Raw genomic sequence first — 17,833 nt, 5'->3', positions numbered from 1 at the left:
GAATCCCGCCTAGCTTTTCATTACAGAAAATCCCTAGATCATGTATGAAAATAATAAAGTATGTTTATCCTCTGACCAAAACAGATGATTCTGTCTTTGACGCTTTGCATTTTGAGGTGGCTTCAACAATACAATTGCACGATCAGTATGACAACTGGTCCTAGCACACCTATTCAACACTGTTCTAATCTGTAACATCAACAACAACAACTGCAGCACAATACACACACAACCGTGTTGAAGCTGTGGCTTGTTTTTATGACTGCTTTGTCTCTCATGTAAACAGGAGGATTCTTTCAACAACAGTCAACAGTGTCTCTTGTTTCCCAATTGCTTAATCTGCATAATTCTAAAAGGGAGGCTGACAGGCTTCAGAAGAAGTTAAGTTTGTGACACCGTCAAAGTGAAAAGACCACTGACGAAGTTGCGTGGCTCTCTGCGTGGTCTGAGTGCAAACTGACAGGAAGGAAGAAAGAGTGCACTATGACGCTGCTCACAGTTTTTCGCTTCTTGACTAAACTCATCTCAGGGACTTTGGCACCTTTTTCTTGGTATTTCAGGGATAGTGATATTGTGTTTTAGAAAAAAGGGGAACTAAGAAGTTAAGCGACAGGCGTGTCCTCTTTTCCTCTCTATCCCCCCTCCCTCTCTCTACATATCCCCCCTGTCTGGTCTTAGTGCGGTGCAGAAGTTGTGGGGATGGGTGCAGATGGAGGCAAATGGTACAGTATAGTTAGTGTGAGGACTAGGGACTGAGGGTGAAGGAAAGAGTTCTCTGTCTGTCTGGACTGGACTAGGCTGCAAGAGGAGAGGAGAGAGCTACCTGGTCATGGGATGCTGTAGTGTGACTCAGAGAGGAGCGCATTCTGGGATTGACGAGGTGGGCCCTGATGAGATCGAGCTTCTGGAGATTGACAACTCAGGGTGAGTCTTCGTTTGTTGATAGTTTGATGTATAACAGAAGACCATGAACTATATCAATCCCTCACGAGAGCGGTCTGTTTAAGTTCGATAGCTATTCGGCTTTTCACAACCTCACAATCCCATTTTAATTTAATTCGGAAACATGACTGTGGAAATTTTTTATATATTTTATGACACATGACAGCATCTAAGACTAACAAGAAAATTCTCTTATATCTCTGTTGAAAATACTGAGCCTCTTGGCTTTGGAGGAAAGTTTGAATGAATACTATTAAAGTACCTATTGTTGGGTTTGGCTGATTAAAGGTCAATAGACGAGGCATTGAGAGGAAGTGGTGAACCTTTGGGGGATGGGTGAAAGAAATAGTGCTTCAACCACTGTGGCTTCCACTATCCTTTTCAAACAAACAAGTTTCAAATTATGTTGGCAACTACAAAAACTCTGCAGAAACACAGACGAAGAGACTTTAATATAAACCCGGACAGTTTACCACAGTGATCTGTCTTCCATAATTTGAAACTTGTTTGTTTGAAAAGGATAGTGGAAGCCACAGTGGTTGAAGCACCAGTCAATCAGAATAACTATATAGCCTAAGGCTAATACCACAATCTTATATTGCTTTAGTTTTTACAGCGAAGCGATGCTGATCATGGTTTTACTAGGAGATGGACAATGAAATTGGAAGGCCTCTTTCTCTGAGCACTTCAGTTCCATGAGTAAGAAACAATAACATTTGAGGGCATATATTATGGAACAATGAATATATCTGTGTCGTTTTCATTCACACAAAAGCACACACACAGAGGCAGAACGCTAGTTTGGACTCTGTTTAGACATGAACATATTGATGCGACACTGATATGATTAGGACATGAACGGCCGGTGAAATCATTCAAATGTATCAAAATGTATTTTCAGAAGTTGTCACAAAGTGCTATACAGATACCCAGCCTAAAACCCCAAAGAGCAAATAATTCAGATGCAGAAGCACAGGAGGGAGGGATATTGTCTCGCTAATTAGCAGACAATACTACCACTCATCTCTCTTTTGTCCAGCCTGGTCTAACACTGACCAGGCCTCTAAATCCCCTCATTAAAGGAATGGGGGATTAAAACAAGGAGCTAATCATAATAGCAGCTCACAGACAGCATGTGTCCTAACTGAGAGAAGACGAGGGATCAGCCAACAGCAACATATACTATGCACCCACGCAAGGATGCTTGTTCGTACACACACAGAGACAGACACACAAGCACAAACACAGATGTAACAGAACTGTTACCACACCTAGGGAATGGTTTAGAGGTGTGTGAATACTTTATCACTACCAGATAAATGGTCCAAGGAGGGCAGGTCTTTGTGTGAGGTGATCAGATGGTGGGTGTCTGCTCCTTGCGTGCACCCCACTTTAATCTGCTTATGAATGGACACTGGTCGGGTGGAGAGGGCTCAGGCTGTAAGTGGGGTGGGCAAATTGGTCTACAGTAAAAAAAAAAATAATAATCCCTCTTCTACATTTGCTGTTACTGCACTCAGTTCAGGGGAATTGCACATGTGTTTGTAGACTAGTTAGATTTGTGAGATGCTACAGTAGAGTGTGGGGTAAATGTAACATGGTTAAATGGGATATGGTAAAATGAGATTTGGGGTTGACTGCTGATACAGTATATATTATTGTTTCAGGATATGGACTCTAGGAGAGAGCAGGCTTCAGCTCTCTGTGAGGAATGGAAAAGACGGTCCAACCTCTCGCTACCCTTCAGTGAGACACCTCGATCAGGAGGTCAGTGGAGAAGGAGAGGGTGTGTGTGAGTGAGAGAGAGAGACAAACAGAGAAAGAGAGTGTCTGTATGAAAATGACACTAAGATATAAAGTGGAAAAAGTTCTGCCATGCACTTATCCCACAGTAAAACACCCAGTGGACCAGATAATTTGAGTGCAAGCGAGTGTAAATGCATGGTGCCAAACGTCAACATACCATTTTATGTCAAAGTTGTTATATCACATTAATGATACAGTAATACTGATGTATACTAATGTAAACTCCTCCACTACATCTTATTTTTTCATGAGAGATCTAAAGTCTTCTATTCTATTCCCGTAGATTGTGCTATGGGGCAGGAGCAGAGAGGAGCTGTACCACAGCATATACAACCAGTCCATCCGTGATTGGGAGGGCCAGCCTGCACACATGTATGGAGAGATAGTGCACTCCTCCCGTGTGTCTCTCCACAACAGCTACACACAGGTAACATCTCTCTACACCATGCTCATATATACTGTAGATGTCAATCATCACTCACTGTCCAGCACCCACTTTCCCAACTCTAGGACTTCTGTACTAATGTTCTGTCACATGTTTTCTTTGTTTATGTTCCTATAGGAGAAAAGTGAACACTATCTGGTGCTGTTCTCCTTCCACTTATTGATCCTATTTCTGGATCCCTCTCATCAAGAATTTATCTATGAGGTTGGTTGCTTTACAAATGGGGAAATACTGTAACGACACAGACGCATGTTGAATATTTAACTTAAATGTACATTGCATTCCCCTAAGGCTAGTCAGTGTGTTGCTTCTTCTTTCTCAGGGCATCCTGCCTCTCTCTGGACTGTCTTTCCAAGCCACCTCACTGGACTCCAACAAGCAACACATATTCCAGATCAGTGGTGAGTCCTATTATCATAATGGATCAAAAAGCTTCACAGTTCAATAAAGCAATTAATCAACAAGGCTGTTTGATTTTGTGGTTTGTCACGGCTGTGCTATGATCATAGGTGTGAAGCAAGCCATCAGAAAAGGGTTTAATTATTGTATTGAACATGGCAAGCATCTCCCTCCCACTATTAGGTCCAATGGTGGACTCCAAAGTCTTCACCTGTGCCAGTGCAGCCGAGCTGAACAAATGGATACACCACATGGAGGAGAGGAGATACAAATCCATTAGCCAACCGCTAAACCCCTCCAGCTGTGCACTGTCTTACCTGGTAAGGTATTCAATTAGAACACCCCCTAGAAGAACCACCCCCTTTTGCAGTAAATTATAGATCTTAAGATAGTTTTAGATTTAACAATGACACATCTGTTTAACAATTGTGAGGTTTACTTTGGTTGATCACAAATTGAACAACTAATGAGCTAAATACATCATCATGAAAGGACATTTGTAAAAAATAATTATCATTGGCGAAACTCTCCAAATATGAAGCTACATTTCTGTTGTAATTTACTGTAGGTACCCTGCGATGAGAGCTGGAAGAAAGAGGAACTGAAAAAGTATTTACTGCAAATCCCAATAAGGCACTGGGAAGGGGCCCCCATCCAGCACATGGGCCAGCCAGGATACATATCCATGGTCCACATCATCAATACACAGAGACAGGTAGCTAACACAACCCGCGCTGTAACTTCTGTACTCACCACTACTCTGAAGTCCATTTCAAGGGGTCTTGATAACTTAATAGTTGTCATGCTAGCCAGCATTTTAGAAATGCTAAATGATTGAAATATGTCACAATAAGGCATGTTATCCAGGAATGAAAAAGTCAAACATATGTGGAATATTGTAATTTAGCAGACACTCTTATCCAGAGCTACTGACAGTAGTGAGTGCATACATTTTTCATACTTTTTTCTGTACTGGTCCCCCGTGGGAATCAAACCCACAACCCTGGCATTGCAAGTGCCATGCTTAACCAACTGATCAAAACGGGACCAAATGGTGGCAGAAATGGTGGCACAATGACCATAAAACTGCAGAAATCCATTACATCTCCAGCACTAAGCCCCAAAAGCTCAACAGCTGCTCAAGAGCTCAACAGTATTTTATGCAAGTGGTAAGCTGGGTAGGTGAAGCTAGCTAACCAAAATGTACTGAGATGAAAACTCACCAAAAGACACAAATCCACCAAAAATGGCACCACTGCTGGCACCATTGTAACTTTAGGGGCTGTATACAGCTGGATGGATGACTTCCTGTAAGCAGCAAGGACTGGATGATGGAGGATGATGGAGACGGATAACTATTTAGGCAGACCCCATTGCATAGGCTGTGGTAACTAGTGACAACCCATTGAATACCATTAGCCACAACTCAAGAACTGTCTGTCACTTCCTGTTTCAATAAAGATATTAAAACACAATTAATGCATTGGTAAATCAGATAACAGATCATTAGTTCCCATGCAAAGATTTTCTATTATATTGACAAGATAGTCGAATGACCGCTCTAACAATGTAAATACATGTCCTCAAAGATGGAAGGCAGTCAGGAGGAGGCGAGATCAGATGGGACAATTCTAGCCAATGAGAGGGCAGATACCCATGTAAACAACAGGCACAACTCCGATATAAAGTTTTTTTTCTCAAATCTGTCGAAATGCCACGTGCATACACTTACATCAGTGCATTCGTAACAACCTAACCATTTCGAAACTTCTATTCAAGCAAATGAGCCTAGTACTAATGTTTTTGTTGACCAAATTTGACACTCTCTTATTGACCTCCATACAAGAATTCCTCACTTCATGGTCTTATTTTCATGGACAGATTCTTGGCGAAGTAAACCCTCTCACTTCGCCTCTTCTTCTCTTTTCACAGGTTAATAATGAATGACGTATTTCCAGAATTAGGCAAACACAGTTATCTTCTAAAACACAGATTCACCACATATTAGAAATGTGTATAAATGCCATACAAATGAAACAATTACTTAGAAAATAATTCTACACTAGTCCAGTACTCTGTCAGAACTATCTGCTACATAAAAAAAGCATATATAAATAATGCTAATGTTAATACATATACTAATAGTACCGGTAATAATGATCATAGGGCTAATAATAGTACTTGATTATGCTAATAGTCATATTGCTGATGATAACAGTAACTATAATGATAATAGTGGACTTGAGATAAAATAAACACTGTGACAACGTTGATACATTCTTGCAGGGACTTCATGAGCGGCTACTCGTACTCTTCCCTCAAGATGTCCTCCTGCTCTCTGTGGATAACGAGCGCCTCAGTGTCAAATATGAGGTACAGTCAAATTATGTTCTCAAGGATACAATGTCACAGTAAAGATTGTGAACCTGGTGACCTTACCTAGTTTGCCAATTTCCGCTATACAGTAGATGTTGGTGTGACATTCTAAAATGTACAGTTCAGAAAAGATGTTGTAATTTATAGAGCTGATCCAATACATGACACTTCAACCTGTTTGTCATAACACTTTAGGGTAGATTGTCTCGGAAAAGCATCACAGCCGTGGAGAGGTCTGCATTACCTGGGAGGCTGGAATTTGAGTTAACAGGTAAAATACAAAACAGACATAATGTACGTCATACTGCTCTAACATTTTTGCATAATGAGGCAAAAGGACCCTAAATTAACCATTGAAACTGTGACTAGATCTGCAGCAAGTCAACTGTATCAAGTGTTGCTGTAGACAGTGGTGAAGAGCATTGTACTTCTATTGTATGTTGTGTGGTGCAGGTGAACTGATGGAGCCGCTGCAGGTATCCTGCACCTGTCCTGAAGTCTATCAGAACTGGATCTTCCAGCTACAACAGGTACAGTACCATTATAGTCCCTTTAAAAAGGGAAATGAGGGAACAAAGATGAAACTGGTTGGAAAAACTGTGTGGCTAGCCTTCTCTGCCTATATACACTGCTCAAAAAAATAAAGGGAACACTTAAACAACACAATGTAACTCCAAGTCAATCCCACTTCTGTGAAATCAAACTGTCCACTTAGGAAGCAACACTGATTGACAATAAATTTCACATGCTGTTGTGCAAATGGAATAGACAAAAGGTGGAAATTATAGGCAATTAGCAAGACACCCCCCAAAACAGGAGTGATTCTGCAGGTGGTGACCACAGACCACTTCTCAGTTCCTATGCTTCCTGGCTGATGTTTTGGTCACTTTTGAATGCTTGCGGTGTTCTCACTCTAGTGGTAGCATGAGACGGAGTCTACAACCCACACAAGTGGCTCAGGTAGTGCAGTTCATCCAGGATGGCACATCAATGCAAACTGTGGCAAAAAGTTTTGCTGTGTCTGTCAGCGTAGTGTCCAGAGCATGCAGGCGCTACCAGGAGACAGGCCAGTACATCAGGAGACGTGGAGGAGGCCGTAGGAGGGCAACAACCCAGCAGCAGGACCGCTACCTCCGCCTTAGTGCAAGGAGGTGCACTGCCAGCGCCCTGCAAAATGACCTCCAGCAGGCCACAAATGTGCATTTTTGCACAACAGCATGTGACATTTATTGTCAATCAGTGTTGCTTCCTAAGTGGACAGTTTGATTTCACAGAAGTGTGATTGACTTGGAGTTACATTGTGTTGTTTAAGTGTTCCCTTTATTTTTTTGAGCAGTGCATATTGATTCCAATTGAGCCATATATGTTTATCCATTTTGTGAACAGCCTTGAACTGTTGTGATAGCAGATTAATTTACAGAAGAAATCAAGTTAGTGAAAGTAAGTCCCCAAAGGTAGTCCCAAAATGTAATAACCTAAAAATGGATTTATTTTCTCACATAGCTGGAAAAAAAACTCCAAGCTACCTCAAATCACACGGCTCCACCCCTCATGCCGAAAAAACTGCGGAGCAGGAAGGAGTCCCAGGAACCAATGACAGTAGCACAAGACTGAGACTCACTGGCCAATGGCCTCACTCAATAGAAGACTCATGCCTCTTTTCATCAATAGACACTGAAATTGTGGACAGCATGTACTGTATACAGTGTATATGCATACATTATTCAGTCTGGTACAATGAAATTAAGAGATTCTGGTGAAATTTCTTATGCTGTAGGTTACTGTCTGTAGAACTCTGCTTCACTAGTGACAGTAATACCAATGGATAGGCTAAATTGGGAGAATATTTTTAGTGCACTGATCTTACAATATTTTTCGGCAAATCGCTGTTTAAACCAAAATAGAAAATGTAGTGCTGTTCATGACCTTTTCTATTATGTTGTTGTTGATAATGTATGTACAAACTCAATAAAAACGTTTTTTTCATCACTACTTTTCCCAAATTTCGTAGGCCTACTTATTTTGTACAAGTAACTCAAACTTTATGTCATGTCCACATACATTCAGGCTTCACCTACTATTATTAGTATTATTGAAAAAAACATTTTCAGTAGTCATTTAAATCACTGAAAAATGTAATTAGGTGCATTTATTTCAGGGGTAAAGCATTTACAGTATTGTGCACACAACCAGAAATCTCAAGTAGCTCACATGTGTTATTAGTCTTTTGTAATTTATATTTCTCAATTCTAATATTTGTTTTAATGGTATGGCATGTTTTTGGCAGATCCTGGCCCTTATAAATTACAGTCATAATAGTAAATTAGACATATATTCATTTAAACATGTAAGTACATCTACAGAATGTAAATTTACATCATTTTCTCCATAGAGAATAACCAGCTAGGAGCATAAACAAATAAACATGCTGCAACAGCAATCATTTAAATTAGTACTAACAACTCAGAAATCCAACAAAGGTATATTTAAAAATAATAATAATGTGCCAATGGAATGGTGTACTTCTACATGTAGATGGTAGTAGTGGTTGGTCAATAATATTATGTGCTTCCATCTTAATTTTTGTCTACGCGTAAACAGCTCTCACTGTCATTCCTATGCTTCCTGGCTGATGTTTTGGTCACTTTTGAATGCTGGCGGTGTTCTCACTCTAGTGGTAGCATGAGACGGAGTCTACAACCCACACAAGTGGCTCAGGTAGTGCAGTTCATCCAGGATGGCACATCAATGCAAACTGTGGCAAAAAGTTTTGCTGTGTCTGTCAGCGTAGTGTCCAGAGCATGCAGGCGCTACCAGGAGACAGGCCAGTACATCAGGAGACGTGGAGGAGGCCGTAGGAGGGCAACAACCCAGCAGCAGGACCGCTACCTCCGCCTTAGTGCAAGGAGGTGCACTGCCAGCGCCCTGCAAAATGACCTCCAGCAGGCCACAAATGTGCATTTTTGCACAACAGCATGTGACATTTATTGTCAATCAGTGTTGCTTCCTAAGTGGACAGTTTGATTTCACAGAAGTGTGATTGACTTGGAGTTACATTGTGTTGTTTAAGTGTTCCCTTTATTTTTTTGAGCAGTGCATATTGATTCCAATTGAGCCATATATGTTTATCCATTTTGTGAACAGCCTTGAACTGTTGTGATAGCAGATTAATTTACAGAAGAAATCAAGTTAGTGAAAGTAAGTCCCCAAAGGTAGTCCCAAAATGTAATAACCTAAAAATGGATTTATTTTCTCACATAGCTGGAAAAAAAACTCCAAGCTACCTCAAATCACACGGCTCCACCCCTCATGCCGAAAAAACTGCGGAGCAGGAAGGAGTCCCAGGAACCAATGACAGTAGCACAAGACTGAGACTCACTGGCCAATGGCCTCACTCAATAGAAGACTCATGCCTCTTTTCATCAATAGACACTGAAATTGTGGACAGCATGTACTGTATACAGTGTATATGCATACATTATTCAGTCTGGTACAATGAAATTAAGAGATTCTGGTGAAATTTCTTATGCTGTAGGTTACTGTCTGTAGAACTCTGCTTCACTAGTGACAGTAATACCAATGGATAGGCTAAATTGGGAGAATATTTTTAGTGCACTGATCTTACAATATTTTTCGGCAAATCGCTGTTTAAACCAAAATAGAAAATGTAGTGCTGTTCATGACCTTTTCTATTATGTTGTTGTTGATAATGTATGTACAAACTCAATAAAAACGTTTTTTTCATCACTACTTTTCCCAAATTTCGTAGGCCTACTTATTTTGTACAAGTAACTCAAACTTTATGTCATGTCCACATACATTCAGGCTTCACCTACTATTATTAGTATTATTGAAAAAAACATTTTCAGTAGTCATTTAAATCACTGAAAAATGTAATTAGGTGCATTTATTTCAGGGGTAAAGCATTTACAGTATTGTGCACACAACCAGAAATCTCAAGTAGCTCACATGTGTTATTAGTCTTTTGTAATTTATATTTCTCAATTCTAATATTTGTTTTAATGGTATGGCATGTTTTTGGCAGATCCTGGCCCTTATAAATTACAGTCATAATAGTAAATTAGACATATATTCATTTAAACATGTAAGTACATCTACAGAATGTAAATTTACATCATTTTCTCCATAGAGAATAACCAGCTAGGAGCATAAACAAATAAACATGCTGCAACAGCAATCATTTAAATTAGTACTAACAACTCAGAAATCCAACAAAGGTATATTTAAAAATAATAATAATGTGCCAATGGAATGGTGTACTTCTACATGTAGATGGTAGTAGTGGTTGGTCAATAATATTATGTGCTTCCATCTTAATTTTTGTCTACGCGTAAACAGCTCTCACTGTCAAATCACAGGGAAGATGTACAAACTCTGTAATCCTCAATGTTTTGTTGAAATTGACTTTTTCCATTAGTAAATTAGTAGGCTAGTCATGATTTGAATGTACAGTATGTCTGAAATTGTGTTTATTTCTGATGCTGAGAGGACTCTTTAAGATGACAATTAAAGTGCTTGGGGTAAAGAAAAACACTTGATTTCTGATGTCCCAGTAGTTGTGTTACAGTAGTTGAATATGCAGTCATAGCAAGCATGAGGGAAAGGAAATTACTGCTATGCAGCTGGAAAACCATATGACTTAGCTATATTGCTTATGGTCAAGATACACCAAATCTTATGAGCACCTGCAGACTAAATAAAGCTCCCACATCCAGATCACCTAAAACTGCTCAGCTATTATATAACTGGTGTTGCGTAAAAGCTGGGACTTATAGATATTTGGGGTTGAGAGTTACTACACCATTACGATTGGACATTCCAAGTGTAAGTTAAAAGCTGCAGGGTGGAGAGGACACTTAAAAGGGCTCCTCCTCCAGTTTCTGTGTGACACACTTGATACGGATGTTTTCTCTCAGGTTGCGGAGACGCGCACTGCGATTTGTGATCTCCTCTACATTGGTTTTGGGGAACCAGCCCCGCTCCCCATCTGACAGCCGAATGCCCTCCACCCAGCCTGTGGATTTAGAATACACGACAACCTCAGCAAACAAAAACACACCCAGTGACATTATCACTTGTGGTGGTCTACATGTTTTACACTGAAACTTTGGGTTTGACATGTGATAGAAAAGTCCTATGAACTACTTTAAGGGTAAAATGTTTTTATCTTATTGAAGTTGCCCTTTAAAGTTTATACTTATTATGATAGTGTTTAATGTGAAGTTGCCAAATGGAGTGTCTCACCGTCACTTGTAATGGTCTTGGCTTGAAGAATATCAGCCTTCTCCAATGTTAGCTCGTCATGCTCTTGGGCCTGGTAGCTCTTGATGCACTGAACTTGAGAAAGATCTGAGAGGAGAAACAACCAAATGTATCGAAATTAATGAAAAAGGTTTAGTGCTGTTAAAATCTATTTTTAAAACTTTTTAAAACGTGAAGCAATATTTTCCAAATTACAGTAAATTAAACAATAGAAACTCAGTGACACTGCAACATGTGACTGCTTATACTCACCATCATTCTCACTGGCTTGCTCAATGTCTTCCAATGAATCAGAGGGGAACATGGCTGTGATCCATCTCTGTTTCCCACTCCTGGGAAGAAACAACACCCATGTAGAGGCTGTCAGTTCTTACATTATCACTACCATTACAAATTATGATCGTGATTGATAGTGGTATGTGCACTAGCTCACTCAGTGTGGGCCTTGAGCAGGATCTGGTGTTTGAGCTGCTGGCCCTCACACAGTTGGAGGTGGAAGATGAAGCCTGAGATGCCCTGGAGCTTCTGACTGAGGTCCTTCACCTTCAGCTGCCCAATCTTAGCGTGAACAAACACCATGAACTTCCACGTGCTGCAGACAGATCAAGGACAGGAATTTGTCAATGTATGCCATGCATCACTCAATCAACCAGCATTTAGGACATAAGGCTATGAGCCAAACATACCGTTGTATAGTGTAGCATAGCACAGGTTAGTATACTGTAGTATAGCATAGCATATTCTAGCATATCTTAGCATAGCATAACTCCATAAATATAAAAAACATACAGTTGAAGTCGGAAGTTTACATACACTTAGGTTGGAGTCATTAAAACTCGTTTTTCAACCACGCCACACATTTCTTGTTAACAAACTATAGTTTTGGCAAGTCGGTTAGGACATCTACTTTGTGCATGACACAAGTCATTTTTCCAACAATTGTTTACAGACAGATTATTTCACTTATAATTCACTGTATCACAATTCCAGTGGGTCAGAAGTTAACATACACTAAGTTGACTGTGCCTTTAAACAGCTTGGAAAATTCCAGAAAATGATGTCATTGCTTCAGAAGCTTCTGATAGGCTAATTGACATCATTTGAGTCAATTGGAGGTGTACCTGTGGATGTATTTCAAGGCCTACCTTCAAACTCAGTGCCTCTTTGCTTGACATCATGGGAAAATCAAAAGAAATCAGCCAAGACTTCAGAAAATAAATTGTAGACCTCCACAAGTCTGGTTCATCCTTGGGAGCAATTTCCAAACGCCTGAAGGTACCACGTACATCTGTACAAACAATAGTACGCAAGTATAAACACAATGGGACTACGCAGCCGTCATACTACTCAGGAAGAAGACACCTTCTGTCTCTTAGAGATGTATGTACTTTGGTGCGAAAAGTGCAAATCAATCCCAGAACAACAGCAAAGGACCTTGTGAAGATGCAGGAGGTACAAAAGTATCTATATCCACAGTAAAATTAGTCCTATATCGACATAACCTGAAAGACCGCTCAGCAAGGAAGAAGCCACTGCTCCAAAACCGCCATAAAAAAGCCAGACTACGGTTTGCAACTGCACATGGGGACAAAGATTGTACTTTTTGGAGAAATATCCTCTGGTCTGATGAAACAAAAATAGAACTGTTTGGCCATAATAACCATCGTTATGTTTGGAGGAAAAACGGGGAGGCTTGCAAACCGAAGAACACCATCCCAACAGTGAAGCATGGGGGTGGCAGCATAATGTTGTGGGGGTGCTTTGCTGCAGGAGGGACTGGTGCACTTCACAAAATAGATGGCATCATGAGGGAGGTACATTATGTGGATATATTGAAGCAACATCTCAAGACATCAGTCAGGAAGTTAAAGCTTGGTCGCGAATGGGTCTTCCAAATGGACAAAACCCCAAGCATACTTACAAAGCAAAATGGATTAAGGACAACAAAGTCAAGGTATTGGAGTAGCCATCACAAAGCCCTGACCTCAATCCTATAGAACATTTGTGGGGAGAACTGAAAAAGCTAGTGCGAGCAAGGAGGCCTACAAACCTGACTCAGTTGCACCAGCTCTGTCAGGAGGAATGGGCCAAAATTCACCCAATTTATTGTGGGAAGCTTGTGGAAGGCTACACAAAACGTTTGACCCAAGTTAAACAATTTAAAGCCAATGCTACCAGATACTAATTGAGTGTATGTAAACTTCTGACCCACTGAGAATGTGATGAAAGAAATAAAAGCTGAAATGAATCATTCTCTCTACTTTTATTGTGACATTTTATCCTATCTGACCTAAGACACGGAATTTTTACTTGGATTAAATGTCATGAATTGAGAAGAACTGAGTTTAAATGTATTTGGCTAAGGTGTACAGTATGTAAACTTCCGACTTCAACTGTAGTTTTTTTTCTATTCTCCCTTTACATTTTACATATTTAGTACTCACTCTTTCCTCCTGGACAGCAGAAGACAGTCATTGAACAGATGCAGATACACAGGCCTTGTGGGCAACTTGAACTTTGACCCAGAAATACTCATGGTCTGTGTGTCCACCTCCAGCAGTTCCCCGTGTTTGACCAACCAGCGAGACTGGGAGATCAGAGGGAATATCTAAAACGGGGAGATGTATGTTATTAATTAGCATGAATGAACAGTTAATGAATTATTACTGGGTTTAGAGGCATAGTAGTTTCTTTACTTGGGATATACAATGGGCAAACATGATAGGGTTAACCCATACTATGGCAATAAGAAATAGGATTCTTTGTTGTCCAAAACCAATCCCGCAATGGATAGAAGAAAGGGGAACATACTGTACATGAACATACAGTAGGTGTACTGAGAATGAATGTTCTCCGTGTTCCTAATGAGTGATGTCTTCATCTACCTTGCCCTCAAAGTGGATCTTCTTATTGAGGTGAATGAGCTCTTCCATCCTCTTCATTGATTGCACACTGGAGTTACACTCCTTTATAAGCTGTTTTGGGCACAATAGTCTATTAGAAAAAAGTTGAATTGTTTCTTCAAAATGCAATGTCTTTGTCTATGCAAAGTCTACTGTTAATGACCAGAAATTGGCCTCACTCCAGCTTCATAACCCTCTTGCCGATAACTAACGATCTGAAGCTTCTGTGCATATGCAGGATTCTCTACTTTACGCACAGTCTCTGCTCTGCTTGTTCGGCTGCTCAGAGAACAGGCTACTCTGGCGAATTTCAGTGATGAATGGGGAATGGTGCTCGTGCAAGATGACAGTACTCGACACAACACAACTGAATATAATAGTATATACACCACCTCATGTTTTTTTTTTTACTCATGCGGAAAAATATGTGCTTTGATTGAAACAAAACACAGGTAGGCCTATGCTACAGTTTGTTAACACCATCTACTCAAAAATGTGCTCACTGTTCATCATTTCAAAACAACACTGCACATAACTCAAGAAGACCCAAATGCATATTCCCATAAAACTGATTGAGATCAAATGGTTGGCATGCAGATGCTACATGGACGTTTTACTGGTAAAACTTGAAGAATTAGCATTCACGATTGACAGTGAGAAATGTGAAGGTACGGTGACCACAAAAATGTGCGGAAAGTATTTTGTATATTTTCTGTTACCTTTTTCAGTTCATTGAAGGCCTTGGTGGCTGTGTCCTCACCCCTAGAGCCTGGTGTTGTTCTCTTCAGGATATTCTATAAGATAGAAGGAAGATAGAACATTTTGGATCTTTCACCTCAGTGCACTGCAAAAACTTAGTGCTGTGTACTGGCCTATTCACTGGTCAGTAACCTGATGTAAGGTAGAGTAATGTTCTGTGCCTACAGCCAGTCATGAATAGTTGAATTTTATGGTGAACAGGGGCGCTCTATATCGTACTTCCACCAGCATCTTAAGCCGTGTGATCCTCTGGAAGGGGAGGATGAGGAAGGAGGCAAGGGGAAGACGCTGGCAGATGGGGTCTTCCTCCAAACGAGCCAGGATACCTGGGAAGCGAGCATTCTCCTGTCTACAGAGAAAATACAAAACACTAAAATCAAGCAACATAGTCGGAAAACCTTCACTGGTATGGATTGGATATGTAGTGTATATCCATGGTCACGAACCCTGGAGAGCTACGGGGTTTCATTCCAACCCAGCACTAACGCACTTGGTCTTGATGATTAGTTGATTAATTGAACCAGGTGTGTTAGTGCTGCGCTGGAACAGAAACCTGCACACCCTCTATGGGTTAACCACCCAATCCATATGTATAAAGCAACTATTTAAGTGTGTACTAGGCACTGAGTGACATACGGCCATTTCCAAGCATCATACTTACAGACTCGAATGTGCAACAAAGACCAATAGAAATACACACAAAGTAAGATGGCTCACAACAGGCGCTGGTAGGTCTGTTCCTGGTAGGCCTGGTTGGTCACGTAGGGGAGATAGACCCTTCGCAGGGCGGGACAGTGGGCCAGGACGATGTCGCATACATCAAAACGCAAGATGTCCTCCTCCAACCTGTGCTCCAGGTCCTGCAGGAACCTAGACCGAGAGGAAGAGAGAGCGAGAGGGAGGAGGGGGAGAAACAAAGAAAGTGAAGAATTCAGAGCAAAAAGAGTGAGTGATCAAGATAGAGAGATGTTGAAAGCCAGAGAAACAGAACCCCCAAATACTGAGCAAAAAAACAAGACAGAAAAAAACAGAAATAATCTCATGATATACATTCAAGAAATGTACTCTCCCATCAGTGTCATGTTACTATACTATACCGCTCACTGACGTCCTTGACCTCGGGGAGCTTGGAGAAGAGCCACTGTCTGTCCTGGGTCCCAAGACACTCCCCCAGCTCCTGGGACAGCATAAAGTGTTCCACCGCGATGGCCAGGCTCCGGATGTACGACGCCTCAGACGTCACTAGCTCAAACTTGGCCTGTGATGAGGAGACATTATGGGCCTTTAGGAAGCAATAGGCGCACCTCTCACTCACAATTAAATCATGGTGCTTTATTTATATAAAAAATATAAAATATTATCATGAGACATTATGGGGAAACACATAGTTAAAATAAAATCATGAATATAATGTTATGACGACAAATGTTATGTCAAAATATGTTAACCCATAAAAAATGTAATCCATCACATAGATGAAACAAATCAACTTAGCTGGCTAATTGGACATGCTAAAAGCCTGTAGGGTTGCCATAGAGATGTATAGAGGGTGCACTTTCCACAAAAGTCATGCACAACTTCTATGCATCTCTTTGGGTGTTGCCTAAATCCCAATGTGGCTTGATGTCATCCTCATGCTCTCACCTCCTGTAGTTTGCGCTCCTCGTTGCTGAAGTTGTCCAGCTGATCGCTGGTCTGGACATCAGGGATGTCCTGCCACAGGGAGAAGGCGGAGCCTCGTGACGAGCAAAAGGAGCTTGACGGAGACAGATTGGACGGAGATGGGGCCTCCCCAGCCCCTTTCACCCCTAGCCTCTCCTCCTCAGCACCTGGCTCCTCCCCCTGCTGCCTCTGGATTTCTCGGTTGATTGCAACATCACTGTACTCCTGGTACAGAATTGCTGAGGAGAGTGAGAGAGAGCAAGAGCAAGAGCAAGAGCAAGAGCAAGAGCGAGAGCGAGAGCGAGAGCGAGAGCGAGAGCGAGAGAGAAAGAGAGAACGCAAGAGAGAGAGAGAGAGAAGTAAGAAGAGTATACAGGGTTGATTGAGAATTAAAATCGTTATTGAAGAAAATAAAAACAATTACTTTCAGATGTTATGTTGTTATGTAGCATGTGGTTGAACGAGCGTGAACACAATTGCTATGCCATATAAATACCACTGACACTGGAGGTGGAGAACGGAGGTGGAATTAACCAAATTATTGACACAGGATAAGAGGAAAGTAAGACTCACAGCTGGGGAGAAACCGTGACAGACGATTGGAGCTGCTGACTGTGGGAGGAGTGCACCAATCCTCCTCGATGGATTTCTTCCTCATACTGTGGGAAGGGTTGTAGTCATAATCATTATAGCAGTGTTATTTACAGCAGACATCTTTACGACCCACTTCCAGCAAAGACGTACAGTTGAAATGTGACTTTGTGAGTTTAATCTTGATAATATATACCCATTTTAGCTGTTAAAACACACTTTTTGATTGTGAATCCGGTGCTCCGTTGATGTTGTTGCGTGTTATTGTCAGCAGTGGGTAGTGGCGGTACAGGTCCTACAGGACTGTGGGGGGCGCTGTGACTGGAACCACCTGCGCCACGGTGCCTGGAAGTGGACTTATCTGGAGAAGAAGAAGGTAGATGAGGTAGAGGTCTTCATAAGTCCAACAGACCCAAAATTCTGAGATCCAACCCAGGACAGGAGCAGGCCTTGGTCTTAAATTCTGACTTTTGTCTTGGATCTGGGTGGGTCGGATATAATTGCCATGGGTCTCGGGCATGTGCAATTAAAATTGATTTACTGACTGGACCCATTTGGACGTGTCCTCTGTTAATTTACTGTTTGTGTGATGAGAACTGTGCAAGCTTGTTATCCGTGTCAGCCAATTGCAACTCAATAAAACGTATAGCTTATGTCCAGCTGAAAC

The 17,833-nt window shown here is 41.1% G+C and overlaps 2 protein-coding genes across 2 annotated transcripts in view; one reads left to right on the top strand and one right to left on the bottom strand.

Moving 5' to 3' along the window:
• Nucleotides 1-502: 502 nt before the first annotated feature.
• On the top strand, nt 503-7,920 carry LOC129830173 (probable pleckstrin homology domain-containing family N member 1). The gene is made up of 11 exons (XM_055892506.1): nt 503-924; nt 2,610-2,709; nt 3,032-3,175; nt 3,311-3,397; nt 3,516-3,594; nt 3,776-3,912; nt 4,161-4,307; nt 5,879-5,965; nt 6,164-6,239; nt 6,422-6,498; nt 7,472-7,920. The coding sequence occupies exons 1-11, from the start codon at nt 830-832 to the stop codon at nt 7,580-7,582; spliced, it is 1,140 nt and encodes a 379-aa protein (XP_055748481.1). The 5' UTR covers nt 503-829; the 3' UTR covers nt 7,583-7,920.
• Nucleotides 7,921-8,102: 182 nt separating this feature from the next.
• The window catches only part of LOC129830172 (rho guanine nucleotide exchange factor 19-like), a 40,996-nt gene continuing 31,265 nt past the window's right edge, over nt 8,103-17,833 (bottom strand). Inside the window, exons 4-16 of the mRNA XM_055892505.1 lie at nt 17,386-17,527; nt 17,149-17,234; nt 16,558-16,814; nt 16,011-16,171; nt 15,631-15,783; nt 15,133-15,262; nt 14,874-14,948; nt 14,137-14,226; nt 13,696-13,859; nt 11,685-11,843; nt 11,504-11,583; nt 11,234-11,338; nt 8,103-11,003 (exon numbers count right to left, since the gene is read on the bottom strand). Coding sequence (XP_055748480.1) covers nt 10,846-11,003; nt 11,234-11,338; nt 11,504-11,583; nt 11,685-11,843; nt 13,696-13,859; nt 14,137-14,226; nt 14,874-14,948; nt 15,133-15,262; nt 15,631-15,783; nt 16,011-16,171; nt 16,558-16,814; nt 17,149-17,234; nt 17,386-17,527 — 1,760 coding nt within the window. The 3' untranslated portion in view covers nt 8,103-10,845. The remainder of the gene's footprint in view (nt 11,004-11,233; nt 11,339-11,503; nt 11,584-11,684; nt 11,844-13,695; nt 13,860-14,136; nt 14,227-14,873; nt 14,949-15,132; nt 15,263-15,630; nt 15,784-16,010; nt 16,172-16,557; nt 16,815-17,148; nt 17,235-17,385; nt 17,528-17,833) is intronic.

This window comes from Salvelinus fontinalis, chromosome 31 (assembly GCF_029448725.1).
Source record: "Salvelinus fontinalis isolate EN_2023a chromosome 31, ASM2944872v1, whole genome shotgun sequence".
NCBI classification, from domain to species: domain Eukaryota; kingdom Metazoa; phylum Chordata; class Actinopteri; order Salmoniformes; family Salmonidae; genus Salvelinus; species Salvelinus fontinalis.
This window is presented reverse-complemented; position numbering and strand designations above follow the sequence as displayed.

What these genes read in the sequence shown, in the direction of transcription:
- LOC129830173 (XM_055892506.1), top strand. Translation starts at nt 830, where the DNA reads ATGGGATGCTGTAGTGTGACTCAGAGAGGAGCGCATTCTGGGATTGAC. An exon ending in GCCTCAGTGTCAAATATGAG is followed by an intron (nt 5,966 to 6,163) that starts GTACAGTCAAAT and finishes ATAACACTTTAG; the next exon opens with GGTAGATTGTCTCGGAAAAG. An exon ending in GCTGGAATTTGAGTTAACAG is followed by an intron (nt 6,240 to 6,421) that starts GTAAAATACAAA and finishes TGTGTGGTGCAG; the next exon opens with GTGAACTGATGGAGCCGCTG.